This window comes from Nelumbo lutea, chromosome 3, assembly GCF_056320005.1.
Source record: "Nelumbo lutea isolate HS-2025 chromosome 3, American lotus-T2T, whole genome shotgun sequence".
In the NCBI taxonomy this organism is placed as follows: domain Eukaryota; kingdom Viridiplantae; phylum Streptophyta; class Magnoliopsida; order Proteales; family Nelumbonaceae; genus Nelumbo; species Nelumbo lutea.
The window spans coordinates 72567929-72592835 of NC_142686.1; the positions used below are offsets into that span (position 1 = coordinate 72567929).

General features: G+C 37.5%; 1 protein-coding gene across 2 annotated transcripts; it reads left to right on the top strand.

Moving 5' to 3' along the window:
• Positions 1-407: 407 nt before the first annotated feature.
• On the top strand, positions 408-24645 carry LOC148865471 (uncharacterized). Of its 2 annotated transcripts, XM_088979864.1 has the most exons (4): positions 408-692; positions 3911-3973; positions 24201-24247; positions 24345-24645. In XM_088979864.1, the coding sequence occupies exons 1-4, from the start codon at positions 534-536 to the stop codon at positions 24430-24432; spliced, it is 357 nt and encodes a 118-aa protein (XP_088835990.1). In that variant the 5' UTR covers positions 408-533; the 3' UTR covers positions 24433-24645. The 2 variants fall into 2 exon arrangements, with proteins under 2 accessions (XP_088835990.1, XP_088835991.1); XM_088979865.1 differs by lacking the exon at positions 3911-3973 and having other exon boundaries at positions 430-692.
• The last annotated feature ends 262 nt before the right edge of the window (positions 24646-24907 follow it).

A 24907-nucleotide genomic window follows, 5' to 3' on the forward strand; every position in this document is an offset into this window, starting at 1 on the left:
CTATGTTCTTTTATTTCCCATGTAAATAAGGCAATGATCATTTTAGCCATAAAAATCCATTATTAAAAGGGGTATTTTTGTCCATTCAAGTGTTGGTAATTTTTCCCCGGTGGGAAAGTTATTTACCCACCTAAGAGTTGGGTATCACACTATCACTTGTCCGGGTAAGTGATACACAGGAAAATAAATTTTCCTTGGTCCCCACATAAATCTTAAAAAAAAAAAAGCATACGATTGTTGGTCAATGAGAATCATAATCCTATTGACCAACTTTCCCCCTTCTCAAAATCCAAGAAAAGAACACCCCCCTTAGTCTTTTCAGAAACCATCAAATAACTGAAAATTTTGGGTCCCACAATCTTATCTCTAGTGTGTATATGTGTGTGTGTGTGAGAGAGGACGGGAGTGGGGATAAAATGATCCATCAAACCAAGCAAGTGGATGTCATTGTTTCTTTTTGTTATCAACTCATTCCAACTTGTGCTTAGCATCGGCCATCTTGGAGCAAAAGGAATTTCATTCTGACTCGAGAAATGGCCAAGTTCTCCTTTTCCAATTTCATCGATGTGGCTATGCCGTCTATTTTACCTTCCCATCCTCATCCCAATCTCAATGTATTTCAAATTAAGCCAGAAAGGGCCAAGACCTTCACAGCTTCTGCATTCAGCTCAGGCGGATTTTCAATCAATAAGGTATGCTATGCACATCTCCTGTCTACATAACGTAAAACACCTTCTCTACCAAGTTCCAAAGTACTATTTCTCTATTTTCTTTTGTGGCGACTCTAATTGCTACAATTTAAGAGCCTGTTTGCTCTTTACACGAAACTTTCCTCTATTACATACACTCATAGAGAGAGATGATAAACGAAAGATTTAAATCATGGCTATCTGATCAGTGTGCTCTAAGCAACTGATGACCAATATGAATTCAAGCAAATCTGGCTCCAACATTTGAGCCCCAATTGGTCAGGTCAAATAGCTTCTAGCTTAACCTGTTCAATTGGGCTGAAAAAAAAGTAAAATGTTTTTTATGCAAGTTAAGAATAGCATATGTATTTGTTTGTATGTAGTTACCTCAAACCATATACCCAGTTATGCTATGTTTGTTTTGATAGAACATCGTAGAGAAATAAGGCTGCATTTGGCATTCCTTATTTTAAGGACTTGGTAAAAAGTTCAGTGTTGATAGGAGCATTTTAACCGCAGAAAGGGAGATAAGTCCTTAAAATAAGGAATGCCAAATGTAGTCAAAGAAATCAAGGGAAATTGTTTAAGAAATTTTCTGATATTTCTAGAGAACTAGTAAGTGTGCAAAATTTTTAATGATGGTAGTAAATAATATGTTTTCGAAATTTTTTACATTTTTTTTATATTTCTATGTCTATAAAAGTTATTCTTATTTGTCACACTTATTTTTGTTTAATATGGTCAATATACAATATTTGAAATGTGCCTAATTATTTTTTACAATTTTTTTATAGTTTTATACTTTTGTGTGTTTTCATCAATTTCAATTATTATTATTTCATTATAACATCTAGGGTTGACACATTTGACCCAAAAAGTTGAATTGTTGACTCACCACCAAATAGGAAAACAACTCCATTTTTTTGTTGGTTTTAAATTTGTATTTCATTGAATCATATATTCATTAATCGTATTAAAGAAAAATAAGTGTGCAAATTCAAAAATAAGGGTGTTCTAGTCAATAATAGAATTTAGTGGGTGTTAATGAGCAATAATACCTTAAATATAAGACTTGATGAGAGGGATTTGAAGGAGTAAAAAAGTGGTTGTTCAAATTACATTTCTGTCATTACAATTAGAGAGGGACCTCCGGACCAAATTCAAAATTGGTATTTTAGTCAAATAAAAGTTTCACATTATCATGCACACTTTTAATAGTGGTACTAGTAAGTATGCAGGTGCTTTTCATGTGGCAATTTCTATGATGATGATGATGATGATGATGATGATGATGATGATGATGAATATCTTTCAAATGTTTTTTACAAACTTTTTTGTATTTTCCTTTTTCTTTTTTGTGTTTTCATCTTTTTTTTTAATTTTTCTTAATACTTAACTATGACATCAAATGATGCATTTTAACCTTAAAGGTTGAATTGTTGGTTTGTCACCAAACAGGAAAACAACTTCATTTTTTGGTTGGTTTTAAATTTATAAATTATTTCTATAAACAATATAAGCAATCATTCTTTATCACACTTATTTTTCTTTAATATGGTTAATTAATATAGGATTCAATGAAGAAACAGGATTTACTCTAAATATAAGTCGTAATGAGAGGGAATTGAATGTGGATAAATGTAGCAGTTCAAATTACATTTTGTACCCTCACAATTAGAGAGTGACCAAATTCAAATAGGGGTATTCTAATCAAGAGTATAATTCAATGAATACTAATGGGTTTTAATATCTTAAATATAAGACTTAATGAGAGGAATTTGAATGAGAGAAAAGTGATTGTTCAAATTAATTACATATTTGTCTTAACAATTATAGATGGACCAAATTCAAAAATTGGGGTATATTCTAGTCAAACAAAAGTTTCATACTCTCGTTCACACTTTAATAGTAGTATAGATAGATTTAAATTTTTCCCTCCGTTTCATGTTTCACTTATTTTTTATCTTACCAAACACAATCTTAAGGGATTATTGTTAAGTGAAGTGCTGAATTGGTGAACAATATATTCTGACTCAACTAGTACATATAGTATGCCCCAGGCCTACCTGAACTGGTAACTATATTGGCCGTTGATCAAAGACATCTTTTTTGAAGCAAAAGCAAGTTGGTTATGTTTCATAGAAGTGTTTGCCAATGTGCATATGACTTTGTTGTTTGAAAAAGAAAAAATCTGCCACAACAAATGATTTAATTGTTTTTATATGTGCAAATTAACCAAAATCAATCATGTTGCCAAAACACCCTCTAATGGTTTTTAAAACAAAACCAAATTTTATAGCATGGAAATCATATGTTAAAAGAAAATCATGTAGAGTTAGGCTCAGCTGGTGGTTCATGATATTAGATAACCAAATGAAAACATGTTCTTTAAATCAAAATTCAATAAGATGTTTTGTGTTCACCTTTGTAAATAAAAAACGCATATATGATCAAGAATGTGATTTTGTATTTTTGTTTTAATAACCAGTTTATTTTCAAACAAGTTGTTTTTGTTTTGTTTTTGAAACTTACAAAAAGAAAATCAATTCACATTGGAAAACACCCCCTTAGGGATAAGACATTGAATGCATGCTTTCAGTAAAAGAAAACCTGGTAGAGTTGGTCTTGGAGATATCAGAATTTATTTGCTTGTAGGAATGTCCTCTATCTCTAAACAAGGATTGTAATAATTACTTTGGCAGAGCCTGTCCTTCAACAAGGTGGTCATTTGTTTTGTCATTGTTTGTGATCTTATCTTTTTTTTTGTATCCAAGTTGAACTTTACCAAAATAAAACAAGAAGAAAAGCAAGTAATTTTATAGGTGTTATTCTCTAATATGAATTGTTTTCCTTGTTGTGAGTTCCAAAAATAAAACAAAAGCATCTAGTTTGAGAACTCATTGGTATATAAAACAAAAGCATAGAAACCATGTTCTTGATTATATATGTTTTTCCTTTTCAAACTAACATTGAAAACATGTATTGTTTTTTGAAACAAACCAACTTGTTTTTGCTCATCAAAACAAAATACAGTTCAAGAACATATTTTTGTTTCTTTTTTTTTTTTTGCTGATGTGATAATTTCAAAAACAAATTAAAACAAAAAAACATTCATATTGTAGAACACCCCCTTAATTAACAAATCTACAAATCTTATCGAGTTGATTCACAAATGATTTGATCATTGATCAAAGATCTACCAACTTTACTTGAATCTGTAGGCAGCAAAGAGTAGGTGTGGAATTTGCAATGGACAAGGTGCCATAGAATGCCCTGGGTGCAAGGTTTCGTAACTTCTCCTTAGCATAAAATGCACAAAAACACACTTGCATGTCCATGAACATATCCCTCCCTTGTTAGGCATTAAACAGCCCTGCATATTGTATTTTCTCTATTTTTATTTCAAATTTCTTTTAGTTTTTACCTAAGGCATGGCTTGTTTGCAGTGCAATTTCATTTTCATTGGTGCAAAAATATAAGAGTGCAAGTTTTACTCTTATGCATTTCTACTAATGGAAATAAAATTGCACAGCAAAACACTAGAATAAGTTCAAGTTTGCACTTGGCACTTCTGCAATCAAATCTTTAGGGCTGATTGAATCGATTGTGTTATATCGAGGAAATGTTGACAATTCAATCACCAATTGTTTCACTATGCTACTTGGAACAAAGCTTAATACCTTTTTTCATTGTTTGATAAGAGAAGAAAGCTTAATACATTTGAACCCTTCAGTGTTGGCAGAACAAACCTTAAGAAACCTATTTTAAAAGAGAGCTAAGTAGAACAGTTTTCTAGTTTACTGAGGTCCTTGTACAAGACGGGTAATGGTAAGATAGACATATAGTTTGCAAGCATATTTTGAGAAAGCACACTTATCTCAAAGATATTTATCCAACATTAATGTAGGAATATAAATAGACACTGAATTAGTTGAGATTAAGACCAACTATGATTACATACTTTATACAGATGATAGAAAATCTTAATTTTTTATTATATTCAACAACTATTGCATCATGTGCTCTATTCACCCTATTATCCTTGGGTATATGGCAAGTATACACAATCTATGTAGGGGTGCAACTTGGGCATCGGTTGGGTTGGGTTGAAGGTCAACCAAGGCCCAAAACTAAAGGAGAAAACCTTGGTTTGGGGCTTGGCCCAGCCCAAAGTTAAGCCAAAGTTTATCAACCTAGGTCCACTTGAGCTTAACCCAACACAAGTTGGATTGGGCTCAGGCTTGGACTGGGCCAGGCCAAACTTGAGGTTGGTTAGGTTTGAAAGAATTTATGTATATATTTTATATAGCCATCTTTCATAGGGATCTATGGTCAATTTAAAAATAGAATGCATTGAAAATATGTAAAACTTTCAATTGCAAATGTACATACACATATTTTATAGGTATACTAGCGGGCCCTGTGTGATGCATGGGAAAATCCAAAAATTGATTAATTTTATTAATTGATGATAATAAAAAATTAAATAATTTTCTTATTGGTAATTTAGTAACAAATATTTGTGTTCCATAAAATTAGAAATTAATGAATAGTAAAAGAATGCTGAAACTTCCCATTCTTATGGGAATTTAGGAGAAAAAAATCCATTCCTGTGCTTGAAATGAGGGATACCATTTGTTAGAGACACTGGCCAGTCTACATAAATAAATTAATTAATTAAAATAGCAATATTTTTATGTGATAGATTGATTCTGGGTCCAGCTCAAACTCAATAAAAACTCTATAATTTGTAGGTTATTATGGGCTCAAATGGGTCATCTAGGCTAAAGCTCAAGAAGGTACCCTATATTAGTTGATCTTTGGCACAATCATCAACCCACTCAATTGCCAATAAGCTCTCTCTCTCTCTTTCTCTCTCTCTCTCTCTCTCTCTCTCTCTCTCTCTCTCTCTCTCTCTCTCAAGTGGGTCTAAGTGAAATCCAACCATTTTCTACAGTGATCAAACCACTTGATTGAATCGAAGACCACTCAAGTTGGACCGATAAAATGAAAGCAATCAGTCTAGTAATATCAGTAATATTATAAGGATCTCTTAATCAAGCCAAGTAGGAAAGCTTTTTACATGACTCCACTTGCTTTTGTCATGTGAATTAATGCTATAATTCACCCATATCATCTAATAGGGGCACCAACCTTTGGATTTGGTCGCATTTTCACCCTCCACCTTTACAGTTATATATAAAATTTTAATACTTTTGATGGAATCCCCTAAGCTAAGTGATACTTACATTGGCATATAGCAGAAAGTTGAAAGTTAACATATACCGTATTTATTTATCATTACACTTTCAACCCAAATATCTTGGTTGTGACAGAGGCATGCACATTCAGCCCAATAGACATGTTTTGAGAGAGATGCAAAATTCAGAGATACATCGATAAAAGCTTTCTTACATAATTACATTTGACTAATACAGGTCATATTCATAAAAGCTTCCCTTACAAAATCACATTTGATAAATAAAGGGCATATTCATAAACCCTCCTAATATTGTCTTCAATAGACTTTCTCTAGCTCCCTCAAGGATGTTGCTACTGCAATAGTCAAAAGCATCATAGTGGTTGCACCGGCTATCATCAGTTGGGAGATCTAGCTCTCTTTTGGTAGCCTTGTGTCTTCTCAAGCATTCCGCATTCCTCCTGACTGATAAGACAATACCATGCCTTTTATCTCTATGACATTTCTCAAACAATAGTATGTTGTAAAAAACATTAGCAAAAGCCAAAAAAGAGAATGCAAGTCAGCAATATTTACTTATTGCTGTGATAGATAACAACTTAGCATTTAAGCATTTAACAGGTTAATAATTTAGACAACACTCAACAATTATCAAGAGCAGTCCATATTATGGATTGCAGGAAGTTGCACACCCGGCAGGATATTTCCCTCCAAATAGTAAACAATGTAAATAATATAATCAACCATAATATCACTTGCATGATTTCTTCCAAAGGAGTTGTCATTGTAAATAATGGATCCCTTTCCCCTTCAACACCATTATAAGTGTAAGCAAGTAAAGCAACCTTTATGATTTTTTATCTTAGTGTGCCTTAGTGCATGATTCGCTTAATAGAAAATTACCTTTTAGATCTTTTTCCTTTCACAAAAAGCTCTATATATCAAACTTTCTTCAACCTCTTCTTCTCAGTTCTGTAGAACATAGTTTTAGAAAATTTATCAATACAACATCCTTGAAAACTATCACTAATAAGGTTGCACATATATCTCTTTACCTAATTATTTGACCACAGTTAGATTTTTTTCCTTCAGCTATCCTCTGATCAAAACCTTTCAAATTGTCCAATTAAAAATTGCTCTCAAACAATTGTTTCACTTCAATCGTTAGCCCCTTATTATCCAAAACCCACATAAGTAACTAAATAATGAATAGACCAAGACTAACCCTCCTGAAACTGAAGGGATAGGAAATCCATCATATGGACGCCCAAAGATTGTGGAATAAAGGTGGCGAATTTCAAAAATTTTTCTTTCCCTTCAACTGGGAATCGAATTCCCTATTGAGAAAATCTTATTTTCAAAGATCATTCTTGAACCATAAACTGAACCAGATCTGAACCAAAAGGAAGAGAGAGAGATAATACCTGATACAGAGAAACAATATCTCTCAATGAAGGTATTCACACCTAAAGTAGGATCCATAATCTGCTCCACTGAAGATGGCACAGTGTAGGGTGGAGCAGAATCAATAGTGTTCTTCCTAAGAACTTGATCCTTCCCAAGAATCACCTGGACGACTTGTGAATACAACTCCTACCAATATTTTCTCCAAAAGATTGGAATCAAGATCCACTCTTAATTTCTCCCAAGCAATGGAGATCGAACGGCTATAGGCGGCAGCTGCAGGAAGGAGGCGGCTAGAGAGTATTTGCAGGGTGCAGAATTCTCTCTTTTGTGATCTCAGCTCTGAAGACAAGACTGTTGCTAGTGAGTGTGTTGGATGTCTAAAGGGATCAGCTCCTAATCCCATTAGGAGTTGCTAACCCAAACCATATCTGGATTAGAAGTCCCTTTAAGATAAGGGATAATCCTTATCTTATCTACAGATTAGATCAGCCAGCTCCTAATCTAATTAGGAAGTTTCCAAATCTAAATCTCATTTAGATCTTGGACTCTCTGAGTGGATAGGTTGTGGGCCCAATCCTATCAGCTGATCTTATCTCAGAATTCGTCCCTTAAAGACTAATCAAATTAACCCAGTACGAAAGGGGCTTAAGGCCCATTTAGGGTTATGCATTCATTAAGCCTTCCAAACTGCTGCCCAGTTGGGCTTCCTTGTATGGCGTGGACCCAAACATTGATCTATACATCAACCACAAGGGTTCAGCCCAGCCTATGTTACAAGGCCTGGCCGAATACACTGTTATGGACAGTGCACCCCATGAAACCCATCAGATGGGCTCTATGGGCCCAACACTTACCCTAAGTGGTCCCTGGGCCAAGCCACCTTGTAACACCCAGGGACTGTGGGCAGATGCAAGATTAGCCCATCAGGTATTATCCTCAATGGCCTTACACTTAACCTCTCACCCCATAATGATCATACACTGCCCGACAAAAGAGGACCTCTCCCTCGGCTGCAAAGAACAGTGTTGCACTCTCTACTTATATGGATCCTGGGAATTAAAACCTTTTGCAAACCTTTTATAAACCATAATATATATATACTTTTATATCTCATTAAAATATATTTTTCAAAACAAATCTCAACGATTGAAATCGGTTGTCAGCAGTCTTGGTTTCCATCAGTGAGAGTGCATCCCCGATCATTACCTTTGTCCGACAAAGGGGCTGATCCTGTCACGATGATCACCCACTCAGATGAATTCTCAGACTGTCCCAACATACCCAGGTTTTGACCCCCGCTAAGGATCTCACTGATTGGTACATCAAAGATAGCCCAATCCGACACCTAGTGTAGTATCACAATTGAGTTTAGGGGTCAGGTGTAACTTTCCAGTTTTGTCCATCAATCTCCAAGGTCCAGGGCAATACTGGAAATCTAGTCCAGTTCAAAGATTCAATTAATCCCACACTGTGTGTGCCTAGGGTCTCACCCTGGTAGCTGAGACAAGCCACCCCAACCGACTTGGTGGCACCACAGTGTCAGCTTGATTAGGATAGGTCTCCCCAGACCGACCCACTGGCTGTGAACATACACGAGTCTCATTAAGTGTCCAGTTTAAGGGTATTACACAGAAACATACCAAGGGAACATGAATCAAATATGCACTTTTATTCATTTACAATAAATTCATAAAGTACATCATTTTGATTAAAGCTAAGGGCATACAAAACTGTCTAACAGCTCCCACTTGCACTTAGGTCCAATCAGGTACTAGCCAGAGTCCCATGCTTTCCACGTGTTTCTCAAACACTTTCTGTGATAGTGGCTTTGTCAATGGGTCTGCTACATTTTCCGCTGAGGCTACCTTCTGATCAGGATGTCCCTCTACCAACAATCTCCCATGGTACTTCCTCTCGATGTGCTTCGACATCGAATGGGCTCATGGCTCCTTAGCCTGAGCAATAGCTCCATTGTTGTCTCACAACAATGGGATGGGTGATGTACTAGATGGAACTACTCCCAACTCGTTAACGAACTTCTTCATCCACACTGCTTCTTTGGCAACCTCACTTGCGGCAATGTACTCGGCCTCGTTCGTGGAGTCTGCAGTGGACCCTTGTTTGCTGCTTTTCCAGCAAACAGCACACGATCCTATCGTGAAAACATATCCAGATGTCGACTTTCTATCATCTGGATCCGACTAGAAATCGGCATCTGTATACCCATGGATCCGTAGTGAGCTACCATCGAATACTAGACAAAACTCTTTTGTCCTTCAAAGGTACTTAAGTACGTTTTTCATAGCAGTCCAATGCTCCTGCCCTAGGTTGGCCTGAAATCTGCTTACTACACTCACTGCTTGAGCAATGTCAGGGTGAATGCACAGCATTGCATACATGATGCTCCCTACGACAGAGGCATAGGGAACATCTTTCATGCCATCAATCTCCTTAGAAGTCTTGGGAGATATCTTCTTGGAGAGAGTGACTCCATGCCTAAAAGGAACATTTCCTTTCTTGGAGTTTTTCATGCTGTATCTTTTGACTATTTTGTCAATGTAGGCAAATTGGGATAATCATATTACCCACTTTGATCTATCTCTATAGAGTCGAAGACCCAGTATATAGGAGGCCTCTCCAAGATCTTTCATGGAGAATTGCTGTGAAAGCCATACTTTCACGGTAGTCAACATTCTTACATCATTCCCAATGAGTAGAATGTCATCTACGTACAGAACCAAGAAGGTAACCTTATCTGTACTTCCTGTAAGCACAGGGTTCATCCAGATTCTGCTCGAAGTCAAACGATTTGACGGCAAAGTCAAAACGGATGTTCCAACTTCTACAAGCTTGCTTAACTCCATAAATGGATCTATTAAGTTTACATACCATGTTTTCCTGATCCGTAGCTATGAAGCCTTGTGGCTGTTGCATATAGATATTTTCAGTAAGATCTCCATTCAGGAATGCAGTTTTGATATCCATTTTCCAAATCTCATAATCATGGTATGCTGCTACAACTATCAAGATCCTAACGGATTTAAGCATGGCCACAGGCGAAAAGGTTTCCTCATAATCGATGCCTTCTTTTGAGTGTACCCTTTTGCCACCAGACGAGCTTTGAAGGTCTCAACTCTACCATCGGGGCCCTTCTTCCTCTTGTAAATCCATTTGCAACCGATTGCTTTTACCCCGGAGGGCGGATCTACTAGAGTCCAGACTCCATTGGTCTCCATTGAGTCCATCTCTGCTCTCATGGCCTCCACCCACTTCTGGGAATCTATGTCCAACATAGCTTCCGCGTAAGTCGCGGGATCCTCCTCACTAGTCAAAGTTTCCACCAAGTAACTATCCTGGTCATAACCATGACGGACTGGTGGCCTGGATACCCGAGTGGATCTTCTAGGTTGGTCACTACTTGGAACTTATGGGACATCTCCCACTGCTCCTGAGCTCTCCTCATCAGGAACAATTTCCTGACAATGGGTGTCCAGGATATAATCAGTATCCAAGAACTAGGCATTTCGACTGCAGAACACTTTCTGCTCACTTGGGTCATAGAAAAGGTAACCTACAGAGCCTTTTGAGTAGCCTACAAATAGGCAACAGCTAGTCTTGGATTCCAACTTGTCCGCACTCATTCTTTTAACGTGTGTTGGACAACCCCAAATCTTCAAATGTCTGACACTTGGTTTCTTTCCGATCCAAAGTTCATATGGAGTGTTCGGAACTGATTTGGTTGGAACCTGATTCAGCACGTAAATCATAGTCCCTAAAGCATAACCCCAAAAGGATGTGGGTAACTCTGAGTGTATGAGAAGTGACTAGACCATATCCAATAAGGTCCTATTCCCCCTCTCTGAAACACCATTAAGTTGTGGTGAGGAGCTAATTGTGATACTATCCCATTGTCCTTTAAGTAGTCCCTGAACTCGTCAGAGAGATATTCGCCACCTCGATAAGATCGAATGGCTTTAATTTCTCTCCCCAACTGTTTCTCGACCTCTTGTCTAAACTCTTTGAACTTTTCAAAGGATTCAGACTTGTGTCTCATTAGGTACACCTAAACATATCGTGAGAAATCATCTATGAAAGTAATGAAATACACGTGTTGATTCCATGTCCTAACACTCAGGGGACCACATACATCAGTATGTATAAGGTCAAGTGTGCATGTACAACTTTCAGGCTTACCGTTAAATGGTTGTTTCGTCATCTTGGCTTGTAAGCAAGGCTCACAGGTGGGAAGATCTTCTACAGTTAGAAAATCCAAAGGACCATCCTTAACAACCTTGTGATTCGGTCAACACCGATGTGGCCAAGTCGGTAATGCCACAGACACGTGGGATTAACTGTATCACGGGCTCTCTTCTTGAGGATTTCAGCCAACGTAGTTTCGGTTATGTTAGTTTCTAGAGAAGGATGTAGAACATAGAGACCGTTCTCTAGTTCCCCGTATGCGATGAATCTGTTATTTCTTTTAATAGTAATCGTATTACTAAAGAAGATAGAATAACCATCTGCACAAAGTTTTGAAACAGAAATCAAATTTCTTCTTAAGTTTTGTACATAAAGACAATCTTTCAGTACAACTTTTCCTTCTCTAAAAATTAACTGCATGGTTCCTATTGTCACGGCTGCAGCAGTTGCAGTAGTCCCCAAGTAGAGAGTGACTTCTCCTTCACTCAGCCATCTGCTTACCTTGAACCCCTGTAGTGAGTTACACGCATGAGTTGAAGCTTGGAGTCAATACACCAGGACACTGAGGCTACCAATAAATTTGTTTCTATAACACAAGTTTCAAAATTACCTTTCTTGGGTTCCAGGTAGGCAGGACAATTCCTTTTCCAGTGGCTGGTCTTCTTGTAGAAGTGATAGGCATCTGATGCTTTGTCTTTCTTCTGCCTTTTGCTCTTAGTGGCTTTCTTCTGAGGCTTCTTTGCCTTCCTCTTTCTCTTGCCTGTTTTGCAAGCTTCAAAAAGCATAGCTACAGGCTCATCCTTTTTAATCAGTTCTTCATCTCTTTGCAACATATTGCTGAGCGCTTGCAAGCTGACATTCATCTTGTTCATGTTATAGTTCATGATGAATGGATTAAAGGAAGGAGGCAAAGAGTTAAGGATACCATCTATCTGGGTTGCGAGGTCCAGCCCGGATCCAAGAGCCTCCATTTCGTTGATGTAACCCATCATCCGAAGACAATGGTCATGAACTTGTTGGCCCTTGGACATTTGAGTGGTCATGAACTGTTTCAAGACCTTTTGTCGAGTAGAACGATTCTGCTCTTCATACATCGTCCTCAGGCTGTCAAATATGTCCTTGGCAAGTTCGATCTGATCGAACTACCTCTGTATTGGGTTGTCCAAGGAGGCGATGATGTAACACTAGGCTAGTGAGTTTTTCTCCTCCCATTCCTGATAGTCACTCCTTCGGGCCTCAGAAGCCTTGTCACCCGGATGCTCCGGGGTAGGATTCTTTGCCACTTTGTCCAGCTTTTCTGAAGCTAGGACTAGCATAAGATTCCTGTACTAGTTGGCGTAGTTTGGGCCCTTAGGCTTGTTGTCATCAAGAAGCTTTGCAAAAGATCCATTGCCATTTTCTGATAAAAGAGCAAACATCAGTCCACAACCTAATTTGATTCATGTTCATTTCATAGATATGGATTTTAATCTACCATCCATTTCCATTTATTCATATCTGAGATTTCCCTCCTTTCTCAATGATGGAGACTACGGGTTGTCTCTGGAAATGTGGGAAATCACATAGGGTGCATGGAGACAACTGTTTCAGCTACAAAACCCCACCACCTTTCTGTGAAGGATCACATCCACTCATCATATGAATTTTCCCTTTGGCCTCTGTCAGCTAAGGTTCAGAGCCGTTTTTAGGTAAACCTTTCTGTCTAGTGAGTGTTTACCCATCATATTCGTGAATGCCAAGGTACCGTGAGAGAGTTCCCATTTTCTAGTGAAGCCCCTCCCACATCAGTCTATGACACCCCTATCATCTTATTAAACACTTAGACAAGCCCAACAGCAAATGGATAGCCCATTTTCTGGTGTGTTTCCTCATTACTAAAGGACCCATCCTCATGCTAATGATGGAAGGCCTTTAGAGAGTTCATCATATGAATCTCCCTATCACATGCACTCATATTAGCTGGAGGGAACAAATAATTATGCCCTAGTTTGATTTAGGTCAAACCAAAGTGGCTCCCCCTGACTTTCATAAAGCTAGATTTTGGTGGGCCTTAAATCGGCTAGGATTCTGCACGTAACCTCTCGATGAGGTGGGGCCCACCACTGAGTGAGGTCATCCAATGACCAAAAGGGACACCATGGCAATGATGTGCATTCAACCACGGTGTGCGCAAGAGCCACTGTCGAATGAGCATGGGCCAAGTACTTATGGCCCATGTACGTAGCACATCACACATTCATACATCTCATGACGGAATAGATTGATCCAATCAATTAATTATCTGTCAGGCCCATTGGAAGCCCGTTAAAATTCCATAATATTAACCATTAATATTATCTAAGTATATGGGCTGAATTAGGGTTACCCAGTTCGGCCCATATAGCTTTATCCTTTAAAGTGGCCTTTTATCAGTTTTAACTATTTAAAACTGGGCCTTTACAGGTTGGGCCGAATTAACCATTTAATTAAATATCAATCCTCGGGCCCATTAGTGGGAAAAATTAGGGCTGACTTTCAGCCTTGATTAAACCCTAGATTTGGTCCGAACAGTTTGAACCAATCTTGGTTCGAATGGGTCTAGGGTTTGATTTTTAATTAAATCCTTAATTCAAGAAAATAATTTAAAATTAAATAACTGATAAAAAAAAACAAGAATCAGTTAATCAGGGCTGTTCGCACACTCCATCCTGCAAAACAGTGGTTAGATCACAGATTGCAGTTTCACAAACTACAAATCGCAGATATCGAATCTCCCATCTGCGAATTCTCCTTCTCTGTAACGCCATCTTCGATCCATAGAAATCCTATTTCTATTAATTATTACATCAGATTGAATGCCTATACATTGAGTCTAAAAAAAAAAGATATTTACAGACCAAATGTAATAAATAAATTCAATAAACTGGAAATCTTGCAGTTCTCTCTGCGCAAACCAAGAGTTCGATCTCCTCTTGTACGAACAGCCCATAAATCAAGAAAATTAGAAAGAACTATTCTAAATAATAATCAAATTTATTTAAAATTAATTTCAGATTATTTGCCCATCTGTTTTGGGAACCAATTTCCCAAAACCCATATCTGCGCAAACTGGGTAGAACGCCTTCTCCCTATTTGCGCAGGTTCAGATCTGAAACAGAATGGTTCAAGATTTGAACCATGGCTCTGATACCACTGAAGGGATAGGAAATCCATTATATAGACGCCCAAAGATTGCGGAATAAAGGGGGCAATTTTCAAAAATTTTTCTTTCCCTTCAACTGGTAATCGAATTCCCTATTTAGAAAACCTTATTTTCAAGGATCATTCTTGAACCATAAACTGAACCAGATCTGAACCAAAAGGAAGAGAGAGAGATAATACCTGATACAGAGAAACAATATCTCTCAATGGAGGTGTTCACGCCCAAGGTAGGATCCAAAATCTGCTCCCATTAAAGATGGCACAGTGCAGGGTGGAGCAAAATCAGTAGTGTTCTTCCTAAGAACTTGATCCTTCCAAAGAATCACCTGGACGACTTGTGAATACAACTCCTACTAACCTTTTCTCCAAAATATTGGAATCAAGATCCAATCTTGATTTCTCCCAAGCAATGGAGATCGAACTGCTATAGGCAGCAGCTGCAGGTAGGAGGCAGCTAGAGAGTATTTGCAGGGTGCAGAATTCTCTCTTCTGTGATCTCAGCTCTGAAGACAAGACTGTTGCTGGTGAGTGTGTTGGATGCCTAAAGGCTGCCGCCCCCTCTTCCTTTTATAGACTTAAAGGGATCAGCTCCTAATCCCATTAGGAGTTGCTAACCCAAATCATATCTGGATTAGAAGTCCCTTTAAGATAATGGATAATCCTTATCTTATCTGCTGACTAGATCAGCCAGCTCCTAATCTAATTAGGAAGTTTCCAAATCTAAATCTCATTTAGATCTTGGACTCTTTGAGTGGATAGGGTGTGGGCCCAATCCTATCTGCTGATCTTATCTCAGAATTTGCCCCTTAAAGACTAATCAAATTAGCCCAGTTTGAAATGGGCTTAAGGCCCATTTAGGGTTATGCATTCATTAAGCCTTCCAAACTACTACCCAGTTGGGCTTCCTTGTATGGCGTGGGACCCAAACATTGATCTACACATCAGCCACTTGGGTTCAGCCCAGCCTATGTTACAAGGCCTGGCCGAATACACTGTTATGGACAGTGCACCCCCTGAAACCCATCATATGAGCTCTATGGGCCCAACACTTACCTTAAGTGGTCCCTGAGCCAAACCACCTTGTAACACCCAGGGACTGTGGGCAGATGCAAGATTAGCCCATCAGGTATTATCCTCAATGACCTTACACTTAACCTCTCACCCCATAATGATCATACACTACCCGACAAGAGAGGACCTCTCCCTCGGCTGCAAGGAATAGTGTTGCACTCTCTCAAGTATGGATCTCGGGAATTAAAACCTTTTGCAAATCATTTTGAAAGCATAATATATATACTTTTATATCTCATATAAAATATATTTTGCAAAACAAATCTCAACGATTGAAATCGGCTGCCGGCAGTTTTGGTTTCCATTAGTAAGAGTGCATCCCCGATCATTACCTTTGTCCGACAAAGGGGCTGATCCTGTCACTATGATCACCCACTCAGATGAATTCTCAGACTGTCCCAACATACCCAAGTTTTGACCCCCGCTAAGGATCTCACTGATTGGTACATCAAAGATAGCCCAATCCGACACCTAGTGCAGTATCATAATCAAGTCTAGGGGTCGGGTGTAACTTTCAAGTTTTGCCCATCAATCTCCAAGGTCCAGGGCAATACTGGAAATCTAGTCCAGTTCAAAGATTCAATTAATCCCACACTGTGTGTGCCTAGGGTCTCACCCTGGTAGCTGAGACAAGCCACCCCAACCGACTTGGTGGCACCATAGTGTCGGCCTTGTCAGGATTGGTCTCCCCAGACCGACCCACTGGTTGTGAACATTCTAAACTAACATGAGTCTCATTAAGTGTCCAGTTTAGGGGTATTACACAGAAACATACCAAGGGAACATGAATCAAATATGCACTTTTATTCATTTACAATAAATTCATAATGTACATCATTTTGATTGAAGCTAAGGGCATACAAAACTGTCTAACAGAAACATTATGGTCCTTAGTGCAAATTCTTCCACCAGATTCCCCTACTATTAGAGTTCAAGAAGAACCAGAACCAAACTTATAAAGGATAGAGGAAATTACCTATGGGTGCTTCCTTTGTGACATGCCAAATTGAGACCAAATTAGGACAATTTTTTTCAACTTCAAATTATTTATAGCTTCAATAACTTTGGTCATCAATTCAGTATGTACCCTCATCAATCTTGCTTTAATGCCTATTATCATGAATTCAATTAATTTAAGGTAGGGTTGGCCACTATCAATTAATTAATTGAATTCAGACACCTATTGTCATGTATTTCTTTTATAGGAAAATACAATATCCATAAGTGGGAATTACTTATGAAAGAGTGTAATGAGGTGAAGGAGTTAGAAGACATTAGAGATATTATGAACAAAATTGATTAAAAACCTTTTTTTTTCTAAGAAAGATATTCATTAAAATAGAGAAACATTGATAGAACAACAACAAAGCAAGAAAGAAAAACTAAACACATTTGGAGAAATCTCAGAATAACAACTCAGAAAGCATAAAAGGAACAAAACAATAGGATAAAAAACTAGAAGACAACCCAATTTTGCAGCTGCATGGGCCCTATTCACTGCTCTTGAACAATGTAAAGCACATAGAGATTTCTATATAGGTTCAGCCAACCTTGGCCGTGTCTTCTCCTCAAGCCTCTCTTGAGAATTCCATTTACAAATTGACTAGACTTCCTAGGTGCCAATCAAACATTTACAAACTAGTAGGACTTTTGGGTGCTTGCTATACCTAAATAGACTTCCTTGGTGCTATCCCTAGTAACACTAGTGATTTCTTCCTTGATCACATCAAATACAAAGAATATAACAATGTAAGCACAAATATAAAACAATGCCTTTAAATAGATTGATTGCAACAAACACAAAGAATCAAAGTGTTCTTGTGTCTTTCCTTGATGCGTTGGTGGTATGTTGATGGTACTAAGGCCAGGGCATGAATCAGTGATCGGACAAGGAAGAAATGATATGCCATTTGCCCCAATATTACTTAAAGTTCCTACTTTATGAAGAATGGGCCAATGACTACAGGGAGCACAATAGAGCCACAAGTCACAAAGATGTTACAATTGAAGTCAGTAACTTCAATGGGCAAGCCATGGATGTCATCTTCCATGATTTTCATGAGCTTTAGGGTATGCAATGATATTAGGTTCACAGAGCTCCCCTAGTCTATTAATGATCTCCTCATTTCATGGCTGCAAATCCTTGTCATCATGAATAAGGGTTTGTTGTGATAGGGATTTGTGTCTAGCATATTGTGTGCACAAAATTCAATGTTGACGCAACTAGGGTGACATGTTTCTTGTTGATGCTTGAATATCTCGACCAAGGTCCTGATGGCTGCTTTGCATGTTGAGTCCTTTATTCCTTGCTTGCAAAAGAATTGTTGTAGCTCTTTGCTTTGTTTGAATCTTGAAAGAATGGTAGGATCCATCTTATGGATGCCAAAAAGATTATGGAATGGGTGGGCGAATTTCAAAAATTTTCCTACCTTCTCCTAACTGGGAATCGTATTCCCTAAATTTAGAATACATTATTCAAGGATCCTATTTGAACCATAATCGAACCAGATCTGAACCAAAAGAAAAGGGAATAATTATACCTGATCCAGAGAAGCAGTATCTCCCAAAGTTGGTGTTCACGCCCAAAGAGGACACCAAGATCCGCTCCTACTAAAGATGACACATCTATGGTGGAACAGAACCATCAGAGTGCATCCTACACACTGGATCCTTCTCAATAACCCTCTAGAAACTCTGAACACCAAATCTTTTATAGTCTTTTCTGCAAGACTGATGTCAAGAATTGATTTCTTGATTTCTTTCGTCTGCAAAGATCAAATCTTGCAAGAAGGAATGGCGGCGACTAGAGGAGAACTCCTGGGACGAAGATGGCTGAATTTCTTCTCTTCTCTCTGGAGTGTGTATGCTTTCTTGCTTGAACCCTTGGTTCGAAAATCTCTTTTCTCTCTTAGGGTTTTTCCTCTTTTCTTCTTCATTAAGAAACCTCCTAAATTTGGAGTTATCCCAATCCAAATTAGTATTTGGATAGGGGATTATCTTAATCATATCTATAGATTAAGTTAACTTACTCCTGATCTTATGAGTAGGTTACCAGATTCAAATCTGATTTGAATTTGGTCTCCCAGAGGATAAGGTTAAAAGTCCAATCCTTTTGTTAACATTAATCTCAGATCCACCCCATAGATGGGTGATCATATCAGCCCAGCCCGAAATCGGCTTTTGGCCCATTAAGTGTTTAGTGCTTAACTAGTTTCTAATTTGCTGCCTAGTTGGGCTTCTTTGTATGGCATGGGACCCAAGCATTGATCTACACACCAGCCACATGGGTTCGGCCCAGCCGAATTCACTGAAAAGCTCAGTGAACCCCTGAGCCCATCACATGGACCCTATGGGCCCAATACTTACATTAAGTGGTCCCTGGGCCAAGCCATCTTATAAAAACTCAGGGACTGTGGACAGGTGCAAAATTAGCCCATCAGGTACTATCCTAAATGGTCTTTCACTTAACCTCTCAGCCCTTAATAATCAAGCACTGCCCGACAAGAGAGGACTTCTCCCTCGGCTGCAAGGAATAGTGCCACACTCTCCACTCACATGGATCCCAGGAATTAAAACCATTTGCAAACATTTTGAAACCGTACAAATATATATATGTATATATTAATTTTGCAAAACAAAATTTCAACGATTGAAATCAACTGCCAGCAGTTTGGTTTCCATTAGAGAGAGTGCAGTCCCAATCATTACCTTTGTCCGACAAAGGGGTTGATCTTGTCACTATGATCATCCACTCAGATGAATTCTCAGACTGTCCCAACATACCTAGGTTTTGATCCCCACTAAGGATCTCACTGATTGGCATATCAAAGATAGCCCGATCTGACACCTAGTGAAGTGTCATAATCGAGTCTAGGGGTCAGGTGTAACTTTCCAGTTTTTCCCATCTATCTCTAAGGTCCAGGGCAATACTAGAAATCTGGTCCGGTTCGAGGATTCAAGTAATCTCATACTGCATGTGCCCGGGTCTTACCCTGGTGGCCAAGACAATCCATCCCAACACTTGGTGGCACACCTGTATTAGCCTTGGAAGAATAAATCTCCCCAGACTTATCCAACGGCTGTGAACATTTAAAACTAACACGAGTCTCTATAAGTGTCCAATTTTAGGGTCTTACACAGAACTATACCAAACAACATGAATCAAACATGCACTTTATTTATTTATAATAAATAACAAAAGTACATCAAATCGAATTGAAGCTAAGGGCATACAAAACTGTCTAACAAATCTCACTAGTAGTGTATCCAATGTTGTGCTACCATAGTTTAATGCTCCAACTACATTCAAACTCCCCCATTGTTAGAGATTGGGTAGGGGTTAGTGTTAACTTGGGCTGGCTTGCTTTCTATGAAGTCATTCAATTTCACCTTTTGGGTGAATGTTCTTTATAGCGTGAAGTAGTCTATTAGGTCGTGGTTGGGAAATTAGTGAAAACGCACCATCGTGGACCATGTCGATCTTTCTCAGGGTTGACATTAGGAGGTGGAGGAGGTAGACTAATGACTCGATCTTCTACTAATTTATTCATGATCATAATTACTTCATTCAAATGGATATGGGGGTAGAGGAGGTTGTCATGCCACCCTTGGTTGCTAGACTTAGAATATGGGGTGCAGTCGGGCCCTCGGCTAGTGTGCTACTTCCGATCAACTATTTAGGCTTCCTATTGTGATTACTAATATGGTAGGTTGGGTCCGGGTTGTTGAGACCCTAGTATAGTGATGATTCATGTAGTTATTTCGGTGCAACACAAGAGTTGATTGAAGCTTTCCATTAGCATTCAAAGGGACTACACGAGAAAATTATCAAGTTAACTATACGCATAGCTTTTCCCCATTAGCATTTTGACAACTTTTCTTGTGATAGCATGCATCTAATTCTCTCTAGAATGGTGTCGTTCATTATCTTAGGTACACCATTTTGTTGTTGGGTCTTAGGAATTGATTGCTCATGCCGAATGTCATGGTTTTTACAATGATTCTAAAATGGATACTCATCACCATTGTCAGTACGTATACACTTGAGAAGTCTACCTGTATCTCTTTCAACCATAACATGAAAAATTTTAAAAACATCTAATATTTAATCCTTAGATTTCAAAGCATAAGCCCATACCTTTCTACTAGCATAATCTATGAAAGTAACAAAGTAAGATGCACCACATAGAGTTTTGACTTTCATAGGCCCACTAATATCAAATGAATCAATTCTAAAACATTCTTTCTTCTATGAGGAGGAGAGCTTTGAAATGAAACACTATTTTGTTTACCAATTAAACAATGAATGCATGAATTAAAATGCGTACCTTTCATGCTAGTTAACAGATTTTTCTTGTTAAGAATTTGCATTCCCTTCTCACTCATGTGACCCAATCTTCTATGTCTCAATTCTGTAGAAACTTCCTTCTCCATAGTGTTCATTTCACCTTTGCACATGTGTCCCTATGTGCGGTAGAGAGTGCAACACCTCTTGCCTTTTTCTACCACTAGAGACCCCTTAGATAGTCTCCATTTTCCATTGTCGAATTGATTATTAAAGCCTTTTTTATCTAACTTTCCAACTGAAATAAAATTCAAGCCGAGATCTAGAACAAGTCTGATATCCATGAGAACTAATTTATAGCCTGCATCAGTCTCGAGATAAATATCACCCATCCCCAAAATTTTGGAAGTTCCATGATTTCCCATTCTTACAACACCAATATCACTTGTACTGTAAGAGATAAAATATTCTTTGTGAGGAGTAACATGATAGGAAGCACCTATATTAATAATTCAATCTATGTCATGACATGCTAAATTGATGCAAGACTCATCACAACTTGTAAGAACAATAATATCTCCACTCGTAACTGTAGTGATTTCCTTTTCTTCATTTCTCTCACTTTCTTTCCCTTCTTTCTTATTGTCTCTCTTGAGTTTTTGACACTCACTCTTGTAATGACTTTGTTTTTTGCAATGAAAACATGTAATGTCTTTCCTTGACTTGGACTTTCTTCTGGACTTGTCATGGCTATGTGGACCTCTAATTTGGCTTCTACCCCAAGTTTTTGCAAGTAGAGCATCTAGTTTTGGGTCTAATGATTTTCTTCTAATTTTCTCATTGAGCAAATTGCTCTTTACCATACTTGTTGTCACTATTCCATCGAGCACAAAGTTATTGAGAGATACCACAAGTGTTTTCCAACTTTTTGGCAATGAGCTAAGTAATAATAGAGCTTGAAGCTCATCGTCCAACACCATCTTCGTTGAAGCTAATTGATTTACAATATCTTTCATTGGATTCAAGTGTTCAGTGATGGAGGTACCTTCCTTATACATCAAATTTATTAGTTCCCTAATCAAGAAAGCCTTATTGTCGGTGATTTTCTTCTCATACAATTCTTCCAACTTATTTTAAAATGGAACAATTGAGGTTTTATTTGCTACAAGATGATAGACACTATCATCCAACCATTGTCTAATAAAAGCAACTATTTTTATGTCAAGGAGTTCTCAATCCTCATTGAAAATATCTTTTAGTTTGCCATTATCACCTCTCATAGGTGTGTACAAGTCTTTGAAAAGCAATAAGTCCTTCATTTTTGGTTTTCAAAGAGACCAATTCCTTCTATTTAATAAAATCATTCTAACTAAACCTCTTTCCTTGATTCACACAAAAAACCAAGTGCTTTGTCACCAATTTGTTGGGAATGATCCCTATATTTTCCTTATGCAAATCAAAGAGAATTTAGCAACAAATAAAAAGCATGCTATAATGAAACAAATAATCAAACGCAAAGTAAGCAACAGTAGTAGACACCAAAATTTACGTGAAAAACCCCTCAATGTGAGGGTAAAAACCACAGAACTGAAATCCAAATCATCTATTATCAACAATAATAATGGGATACAATGTTTTTCTATCTAGTCACAATTATATGATGAACATCAAGAAAGTTGTTTGATTCCAACAACAAAAACATCAACAAAAATAGATAGCAAATGGAAGTAAAACAAAGGAAGCAAGAAGGGATGCTGAAAAAACGGATTTGTCTTCTTTGTTTCAGCCCTTGTAAATCTTCTTCTTCCCAAAAACCTTCTTCTCAAGACCCTTTCCTTTCTCTAATATTTTCCCTTTGAGAGCTGTTAGGTTTGAGAGAGTAGTGACTGAGATATTCCCAATTCATTAGATAGCCAAGGACGTATTGCAAGCCATTGCAAAATGTCTTTTTACTTTCCAACCCCTTTTCTTCTTTTTGTCTTTTATTTTCCAATCACTTTTCTTCTTTTTGTCTTTTTCTTTATTCTTCTTTCTTGTCTTTATTAGTAGGCCCACCTCATAAGGAGGGAACCCCAACACATTCCCTACTTCTGCAACAGATGAAAGGCCAACAACTTGGGCCAAGACTCTTTCGGTCAAAGAGGCAACCAACCAGTTGAGCACCAATTGATCAAGTTGTATCCATTAAGCGTATTCAGGATTTGTGATCATTTTGCTACTATCAACAGGATCTGGAATTTCTTGTGGTGTTTCTAGTGGCGTACCCTCAATCAACTCCATTAACCTGTGCATATGCAGAAAAGGAAGGAATTGAGCCTTCCACAATAAGTAGTTCTCTCCGTTAAGCTGAATGGATAGGTAATGAGTGATGTTGGACAGAATAGGAAGAGAGTTTTGAGTCAAACTCAAAACAACAGATCCGGAGCCTGACCTGTTTGTGGAGGAAACTGAGTTGTCACCGTTGGTAATAGCCATGTGGCTCTGATACCAAGTTGAACTGATTACAAATACAGAGATTCTGGGTAAAGAGCTCAGTGCCTGAGTCACTCGAACCTTATTGTATTTATGCTTAAGGTATGAGAGTTATAGCGGAAACTCGCATACAGCAAGAGGGAACTGATAACGATCAACCAACACTTAATTTGAAGTACTCCTAGAATATTTAAGATTGTTGCCATCAACTTTTCTCTTCAAATAAATATAACCAAATAGTAGTCTAATAAAAGAAAAAGACAGTCAAGTACACTGAATTGTCTCTTGCATCCCTTGTCTTTTTATTAGTATATATAATATTGACTTTGCTCACAGAATTTGTTATGATAATTAATGTAGTACAGAAGTTAACATGAAAAGAGGACATATATAGCACAACTTGGTCACCTTTAGATCTATCTATATGTTAACGAAATGCTTAAAGGCAACAAAATTATTATTTATTAATGAAGTTAGATTTATGTATAAACATAATAACATAGATTATTTTCAACATTCCATAATTATCATCTCATTATTTCTTTCCGGCATTTCATAGGAATGTATTTGTCATTCACATTTAGTTGTGATGGATTATTTATTTCTGATTCTAGTTATTTTAATAATTACAAATCAATGACATCTTTTTTTTTTTACTTTTATTCTATAAATCAATGACATATATTTTTACTTGTAGGGAACTGGAAAGAATAAGAAGAATGGAAACATCTTTGAAAGATGGAAGTAAGAACCTCCTTAGAATACCACTCATATTAAATGTGTGATCTTAATTTGTTATTTTACTTTTAAATTAAAATGAGTTTTACATTTATCATTTTAGGTGTTTTGACTGCCAAGGTTTTGGTCTAAAGAGTTGTCCTAACTGTGGTAAGGGAGGACTTACACCAGAACAAAGAGGGGAAAGATGAGGATATATATAAGCTCAAAGAACAACAAAGATAAGAAAAATCTATATGAAGAAGTATCTCAAAAATGCACGATCTTCATATCTTAATTTTTTGGACTTTCTTTGACTAAGATACTTCACTTTTAGAATTTGGTCCCTATTTATTGTGAGGTTAAAAATGTAATTTAAATACTACTTTTTATTGAACTCCTCTTATTCCCATTCTCATGTCGAATCCTATATTTAAGGTGACTATTTTTAATCACAAAATTTTGTTAATTAAATTCATGCACCTTAATTATCCACCCCTATCAAGGTGAAAGATAACAATCCAACCATTTGAATCAAATGGGCCAACCCTTAAAATGTAAAATAGATAAAATACAAAATATAGAAAATAAATAAAATTTGTAGAAAATTTTGGGAACATCATTAATATTTTGTGTTCACCATAATAAATAAAAACAATAAAAAGTATTTTATTGATAATGGAAACG